The sequence below is a fragment of the Paralichthys olivaceus genome, chromosome 16 (assembly GCF_024713975.1).
Source record: "Paralichthys olivaceus isolate ysfri-2021 chromosome 16, ASM2471397v2, whole genome shotgun sequence".
NCBI classification, from domain to species: domain Eukaryota; kingdom Metazoa; phylum Chordata; class Actinopteri; order Pleuronectiformes; family Paralichthyidae; genus Paralichthys; species Paralichthys olivaceus.
Genome location: NC_091108.1, coordinates 6,310,612 through 6,318,917, shown reverse-complemented (window position 1 = coordinate 6,318,917; position 8,306 = coordinate 6,310,612). Strand labels below are relative to the sequence as shown.

The 8,306-nt window shown below is 39.6% G+C and overlaps 1 protein-coding gene across 1 annotated transcript; it reads right to left on the bottom strand.

Moving 5' to 3' along the window:
- Positions 1-271: 271 nt before the first annotated feature.
- On the bottom strand, positions 272-7,861 carry e2f5 (E2F transcription factor 5). Its single transcript, XM_069510871.1, has 8 exons — positions 7,520-7,861; positions 5,800-5,909; positions 5,487-5,645; positions 4,884-4,995; positions 4,126-4,450; positions 2,165-2,296; positions 1,904-1,942; positions 272-1,343 (listed from the first exon to the last, which is right to left on the bottom strand). The coding sequence occupies exons 1-8, from the start codon at positions 7,646-7,648 to the stop codon at positions 1,267-1,269; spliced, it is 1,083 nt and encodes a 360-aa protein (XP_069366972.1). The 5' UTR covers positions 7,649-7,861; the 3' UTR covers positions 272-1,266.
- Positions 7,862-8,306: the final 445 nt, after the last annotated feature.

The following is an 8,306-nucleotide window of genomic DNA, read 5'->3' as shown; positions in this document are numbered from 1 at the left end:
GTGGATGTGTTTTATTATCCAAATATTAGATGCACTCTAGTTTTCTGTCTGCGTCCCAGCTAGCACGGATAAATAAATCCTTTAACAAGCCCTGCTCTGGTATGTGCGCCATCTCATGTGGAAACCATTTCATTGAGATTTACCATCTGCTACACTTTGCTCCACCAAAAAAAAAAAAAACAGAACCCATGTTGAAATGATTCCGTCCCTCATTTCCACGTTTTCAAATCAAACTATGATAATTACTTGTGAGAAAAGAAAAGTTCTTACGTTGAGATTAAATACATTTATTGAAAATGTGCAAAGAAACGACAAAACGCAACAAAAACATGGCTTCTTGTAATTAAAAAAAATATATAAATATTCAAAAAGCCACAAGGCTTGTAATATTTATTGTGTCAGATGAGAAACATGGATAATTAACTTTCTAAATTACAATTAAGGCAGTCAACCAGCTTCAGTTTCAAATTAGAGCAAAGAATTGTCTTTTCTTAAATTAAGTAAAAAAAAAAAAAATCTCAAATATATATAAATGTAAAATAATATCAAAATATTATTTTTAAACAAAAAAACTCAGAGGCCTAAAATGGCAGTGACACAATAGAAAAGAAAACCTTCTGGCATTTTTCACAAGAACAAGGTTACAAAAAGTAACCAAAGCATTCACTCTTTAAATACAATATGACATAACTATAAATCTGTTAACACAGTATGGTTTCCTTGAAAACAAACATACTTACCCTGAACTAGATCATGAACCCTGTATCAAACATTAGAAAAAAGCCAATACTGAACATGTTACTGTAAATGTCCTCTGACGGAAAACACTGTCACAGTCACAAACGTTGATAAACTACAGGAAATAAATCTATTGTCTTCAAGTATCTTTCCAGCGGATGTGGAAAAATACAAACTTCACATGGAAATGAATCAGTAGGATGCTACAGGATCTGTCCTGGATTTCTTCCAGTACGGCACCAAACTTCCCTGTGCAATGTTGCAACTTGCCACTTGTAAAAACTTTTGAATCTTGGCTCAGTAAATATATTAAGGTTTTTTCATTCAGGCACTTTGTTTTATGTTGACTGAGGCAGTGTAGTAAATAAAGTATTCTTGTACTCAGTGTTGAAGTCTTAAGTGTGCGGGATGCTTTTTTCTTTTTTTTTTTTAAGTATCAGCTGTGCAACTATAACAAAAATGAGCAAAGGTGTGTTTGAAGCATCTTCACAGATTATATAAGCTCACAGGAGAGTCCAATATCAGCCGTCAGTAATTTAGGATCTGCATGTCAAACAGGTCACACACCCCCTCACTGTCGTCCAGATTGAAGCTGTAGTCCATCCCTGTGTGTGAAGAGAGAAACATAAATGAGACAAAGACAGATATAGATTGTTTGCTATGCTAGCAGCATAGCACTGAGTATGACAATGCTCAGTCTGCCAGAAGCAGACAAAGGAAAAAACTGATCCTTTCAAGAAACTCATCCATGGATAGGTTGACATTATTGTTCCCAACAAGCTTTTAAAAAATGATTCCCAAGTCTCTTGTTTCAAGAGTAAATGATTGTCCCATGTAGAGTAGAATGGATGATTAAGCACAGTATGCATTGGGGGCGTGGATACCGTGTGATTGACAGGTAGCATGTTAAAAGAACATGTTAACGTCCCCTGAAAATGTTAGACTTGCTGAGCTTTAGTGGTTTAAATGTACTAGGTGGACTGCAGGTCCCATTCTATCACTGCTGAGTGTGGTAAAAAAATGAAACAGATTTTGTTTTGGATCACACCCACCAATCACACTGAGTCTAATGGAGGAGAAAATGGAAACCAGATGTGTAACTGCTCATAATAAATAAATAAAGTCAGTTAATTATTATTGTTGTTGTTATTAATGAGATTCTTACCATCAGCAGACATTAGCTCATCGATGAGATCAACAGCACCTACAAGAAAACAACAAATCTGAATTTTTGTGTTTCACGGTGCATTTTGTACCAAAGTATAAATATATTATTCAGCCTCGTCCCAAAGCTCCGAAACAAAATGCTGAATGAATTAAGACAAGCTAGATCCTAAAGCTTTTACAGACACAGTTCAAACAGCCTGAGCCTCACTGCTGCATTCGATAACAGAATGAAGTCTGTTCCCTGTTCACATCCTCTTACTGTCTCTGTCGTCCTTCATGGGGCCTCCAGCAGAGCTGACCTTCAGCAGGCTGCTCACGTCCAGCACAGACTGGAACTCCGAGCCCGCCAGGTCCATCTGCTGCTGCTCAAACACCGCCACAGGCTGACACTCTGAAGGGAGCAGGCCAACAGAATACTCAAATATACAAGTGCTTGAGGAATCCTGCAACATTACAGGGTTCAACTCTGGACCTAGAACCAGTAGATGAGGACAGTACACGACACATTAAGAGTGAAGCTCTGGAGTCCCTGAGAAAAGCAATTACAAGATTTTAGGAAATAAGCTTATTTGCCAAGCGTCAGATTAAATGCTTGATACCGCTCTCGCATCTGTTTGTTAGATTAGCTTTCAGACCGAGAAATAGTCCGACACATAACTGAATACATTTTCTGGTTTTCTGCATTGTATTGAGAATCCCTCATGCTTTCCTGAAGACAGTGCGAGTTTCACTTTGACTGTATAAGGGGATGTATGTTGGCACATCGTTTAATTTTCTCACATGATTAGAGCAGCACTGACTCATCCATTTCTTTGAAATCCTGGATCTGGATGAGTCATTCATTCATGCATAAATGGTCTGTATTCATATAGCTAGTCTTTGATGGCCACTCAAAGTGCAGTTTTTTGCCATTCACACATATTCATACAATGCATCTATGGGCAGCACTTATTTCCATGAGGGGCATTTTGGGGTTCAGTATCTTCAGTATCTGCAGTTGTGTCCAGAAAATGACGAATTTAGAAGTTTAAGATAATGTGTTTACAAAGTTCCAACATTATTTTCTGTTCTGGTATCGTCACCATCTCTGCTTTTATACCCACACAGCATGCAGTCTTATGATTATGTTTGTTAAGCAAATAAAAATGACATTTTTACCCCATATTTTTCAAATCATATATACTTTTTACAACCGTTTTACCAAAACTTGATATATGGATCATTGTGTTTTTTTGGTAATCTAAATGCACTATGAAAATGAACTTGAGAAATTTTAAACATGCTTTAAACAATCAGGCCTTCATGACAGTTTCATAGAAACAAGCAGGAACTCTTTTCAAGTTTCATGTTCTAGCGTGTCCAGGCAACAGTTGACACTTGACAGTGAGTCAAATTCTCATGATAATTTCGTAATGCCAGTATTTTTTCTTGTCTGTCAGCAGGGTTTGATTTCCAATTATTTAGTTCCAGTTATTGGACATGGGAGAGTTGCTAAGAACACAGTTTAGAAAAACTGTCTCTGCTTGTGATTACATTACTACTACAGTAGTTTGTAAATAGCATAGATGACTATCATCTGTTAAATAATTAAATAGCATCACGAACTACAGCCCCTATGATCGGTATTTGTCACTGTCAAGTTTATTCAATAGAAATTCAATTATAAATATGTGCTATTTATAGCAAGCTGAAGTTTGACACAGCTGTAACTAATAATAATAAGTGTGAATGTCCAGTAGACTTCTCTTCATGAGGGATATTACCAGTGGTATTTGGTATAAGTCTACACCACTGTCAATTTCTCTGCACCATTTCTGATCTCATTTAACCGCAACACCCAGTGCACTCAGCAACAGAAGCTCCATATAAAATCTCCTTTTCTTGTTGTTGAGGATGTTGCCTCAGCTAAATCAGGTCAGAGGAATTGTAACATGAAATTGTACCTCTCTGTATAGGACACTATTTATTTATTCATTGTGTACTGAATTTGAGACTTCTGTTAGACATACTGTGCAAACAGGATCTCTCATTTAATATGTAGAAGCTGCTGAAGCTGTGGCTTGTTTTTTGTAATTTTGCACAAATATCAAGTATTTTCATATTATGTTCACCACAGCCTGAGTGAAGTCTTTAAATGTTAATAGAAGTTGTATGTGGTGGTTTTCTAGCACAACATAAGAAGCATAATAAATGCTCATATATCAAAATCCCTGTTCTTACCCATCTGCACATCAGGAGGGGTGGACGACATTGTCAGCACTTCATCAAGTTCTGGTAGCACCATCTGGTGGTCTGAGCAGAGGGAGTCCTGGCTGCAGTAGGAGGAGGTGGTGTTAGAGGTGGAGTACACGGACGTGGAGAGGTGGAACCTCTGCAGGCTGGCGGGGGTGCTCGGTGGGGTTGGCATCGAACAGATGTCGTCGGTCGGTGGCACAGAGAAGACCACTGGTATTGAAGAGTCTGAATCTTTGTTGATCAAGATAACCTGGATGGGAGCCGAGTGGCTGCGTAGATTCACCTGGTATTTCTTCTGACCGCTCTGGCCCTGGGGAGCAGCAACATGTTGATGAACCCACAAAAAAAATTAGCACATGATTCTGCAGGTTCTCTCCAGTCCCACTGTCCACCCTCAAGGACTCAGACCTTGAGGCACGTTCCAAAAAGTCCATGAGGGCTCAGGGCTGTTCTACTGTGAAATCATCAAGAGTGTGAGGTCACACTTTCTGAGCATGGGTAAACTACTCAAATGGCAACGTAACAATAATCAAACACAGAAAGAGCAACCAATCCTGACATTACAAGGAAAAAAGGTTTTCATGTAGTCTTGCTTTTAAACAAACATTCAAACCAACCAACAAACTAAAGGACAGGGGTGAAAACATTACCATCTTGGCAGAGGTGAAAACAGACGTGTGGTGAAAACTAGTCTTGCTGGAGCGTGTTGGTGAAGATTTGAGAGCATTGGAAAAGTGACCAACCATTTCAGGTAATGGAACCTCCAGCTGCGTCCCAGCAGGAGCCACAACAGCAAGAAGAGTGTCGCCGCTAAAGGCCTTGCAGACGTCTTCATGTGTCACAAATTTGTAAGTGGAGAAGTGTTAAGGGAACAGGAACAGGATTACTCATGGAAGGAGAAAGTAGGCAATAAACTGGAAAAACAAGACTGAACGTTTGGGACGTTAGGATTAACCTGACTGCGATTTCAGAAGACACTGACAATAGCAATTATATCGGTAAACCTTCCTTCATAGCATTTTCTCTGCTCAAAACTCAAACAATGCTGAAAGGATTAAAAAAGGATTTTATGTGGGACTCAAAGAGGAGTTGAGTTACTAACTACAGAGAGTACAGAGTATACCAAGTGACATTAAAAGACATTTCAAACACTTGATGGGATGAGTCAGACTGGAGGCAGCTTTTAGGTTAGGTTACAAAGTAAGAATGTGGGTGTTTTGATTTCCACTAAACATGAAATATAATAATAAAACCCGTTTTTGTTTAGTTTTAACTGATTAAGAAATTGATCGGGGCAAATGAGAAAACCACTGACAAAAACTTCATCTTGAAATAAAGGATATGTGCTGGTGATGGGAACGTGGTTCAGGTGTTTGATGTTTTCCTCCAGCCAGGCCTTCTGCTTGTCCAGCTCCTTCTCTTGGGCCTCTAGCTCAGAGATCTGTGCCTTCAAAACCTTGACCTGCTCCAGCATCTCTTGAGTTTGGCTTCCTGTGTTCTCGCCCCTGGACAATGAGACATTAACACCAGTGTTTTAATCAGCAGGTTTAGAGGCATCGTAAGCATTGCGGCTGATAAAATGTCTGAATTCTATGGCTACTTTTCATGCATGCATTTAACTTTACTGATTGTACCATGTAGAAAAACGCGTTTTCAAACCTCCACTGGATAATATTCTTGTTTTTCTTCTCAATCAGCCCCACACCTTCCAGGACATTTGTGATGTCATATATCCTCCTCTTCTGCTTCACTGCCAAACTGTCTGCAGCCTGTTAATTCACAAAGGGTCTTACTCTGTGGTAGCTTAATGTGAATTCTTGTTGACAGGGTTCAGCACTTTAAACGGGCACTAGCATAAAAAAACAGGACATTTGTGCAGCAAACACTGGATGAAATGAAGAAAAAAGGAGACTTCAGTGGAGCCAACAAATTAAACATTTGGCAAATGAAGCTGCACAGGGAGCAAATCAAAGCCCTTGGCTGAAGAGGACATGCATACAATAGCAGAGGATGAAGGAGGAGGGAAATGGTGTGAGGAGCCTGCCGTGTAAACATTAGCCAGCTTTGGCGCGCAAGAAGAGAGGGAAAACTACTAATCACAGAGAATGAAAGAATTTGTAGAGGTCACCTCAGGTAGGTCTGACAAAGACAAATCCACCTGTCAAGAAACTGAGAGCTGAAAGGTAAACGGTTTTCAAACCTTAGGGTTTGAGCCAGAAGGCAACACATTCATTTGGGGGATGACAAGAAGAAAACTTTCAAGAAAGAACTTCTACTTGTTGACACATTACTGTTGTAGCTGCTGGAGCTGGTGGGACTAGTTTCAACTTGAAAGTTTGGTGATAGGGCCGGACGATACAGCCACGAGTGTTAAGATGTCAAACGTTTCATATCAGTCAGTATTGATGATTAATATGATAAATATCAAATTATTCTGTATTTAAAGTTTGGAGACTCTTTTTTAATAAGTGAAGGTTGGAGAATGACATTTGCTTAACACCCAAACATTTTACAAATCTGAGGTAGAACATAAAAACAAATCATGTGTTATACGTCCTCACCATGCTTGCACATTGTATATTTTGTTATATTGCAATTGATGAAAATGATATTACGATACTTCTGGTTATTATTTTATTATCCACCCCATGAGGCAGTTGGGTCAAGTGGTGCCCAACCCCTTCACAGGATGTCCCATTGAAAAACAAACCTTTTCATTTGGGGAACTTTCTCTAATGTTTACTCTCTGCTTGTACTTTACTCACAAGCTAAAATGTTGGGATCCACTGATTCAATCTGAAATGTGAAACTTTATTTTATCAGCTTATTGTGTTTTGTTGTTGATCTAAAAAAACAACTACAGGAAATAAATGAAAATACTAACATTCAAGTACCTTTAAACTGTATTGAAGACAGACAGACAGACAGACAGATAGACAGACAGACAGACAGACAGACAGATAGACAGATAGATAGATAGATAGATAGCCGGAATAATAAAAGGTCAAAATTAGTTAAGAATAACTGCAGTGAGATGAAAGTCTCGCCAAAGCTGTCACTGTAAACAAATATGTGCTAATGGAGATATTGACAATACAAATATATTTAAGTATAAAATGAAGTATAAAGTATTAGTACTGAGTTACTTTCTACCACGAAGTGTTAGTGAACCCCCAGAGGAGCAGGAGCAGCAGCAGCAGGAGGAGGAGGAGGAGGAGGAGGAGGCCTGGCTAATGGCGACTCGCTCCTCCACCTGTTAAAACAAATCAGAGCACCTGCCTGTCCGTGTCTTTGTTCACGGCGGGTGGTGCCTGAGGAGAAAAACAATGGACTCCTCCTGAAACAAAACCCCTGAACCTCCTCCCCCCCGGTCACTCACCACCTTCAGGTCCAGGACTCCGTCCTTAGCTTCTTGTAGCAGACTCACAAACTTCATCGTGAGGAGCCCCAAACTTTTCTCGTGTCGACTCGGTGTGGAGCGAACCGTCCCCGTCGCCTGGAACTCCATCTTCTCCTTCTTCTCCTCCTTCTCCTTCTTCTTCTCCTTCTTCTCCTTCTTCTCTCTGTGAAGTCCAACTTGTTTAGTAATCCGCGTGTTTGACTCCGAGCATTTCTTCTTCTACGGGTCTCGTCCTCTGCGGGAGGACTCAGGCACCTGCAGCTTTTTAAATCTACGGACGTTACGTTGAGGTTACCGTTGCCACGGCAACACCCGTCCCGTTCCGCCAAGCCCACCCCTTCAGCGAAGCACCGCCTCGCCCCGGGTGTGACCCCGCCCTTTCCCGTCCCGTCATGTATAAAATAAATAAAATTAAAAAAAAAAAAATTTCAAGTTTAAAAAAAGTCTAAAGCTCATTTCCGCCACTGTGGTGATAAAAATAAAGATCCTTTAAGTCCCTACTTTCTCAAAAATAATGACAGTTTCTCATTATTATAAGTTACTGTCTCATACATTGCCACCACCAGTAACTTACAACATAATTAAATGTGCCATGGAACATATCAGATATATGAAAAGACGAAATATCGCGAATCAAACAGTGAGTTGAGTGAAATGAACATTAATATTAATTTCTCATGATTTCATTGAAAATGTATTTACCTTTAATTAGCATCTGCACGGTATGTAATACACTTAAAGTGGTTTTATTGAAAGTAGTTTTTTA

Coding starts and splice junctions, on each gene's coding strand:
- e2f5 (XM_069510871.1), bottom strand. CDS start 7,648: ATGGAGTTCCAGGCGACGGGGACGGTTCGCTCCACACCGAGTCGACAC. Junction 5,646..5,799: donor AAGAATATTATCCAGTGGAG/GTTTGAAAACGC, acceptor CTCATTGTCCAG/GGGCGAGAACACAGGAAGCC. Junction 4,451..4,883: donor AGGTTCCATTACCTGAAATG/GTTGGTCACTTT, acceptor GCTGCTCCCCAG/GGCCAGAGCGGTCAGAAGAA.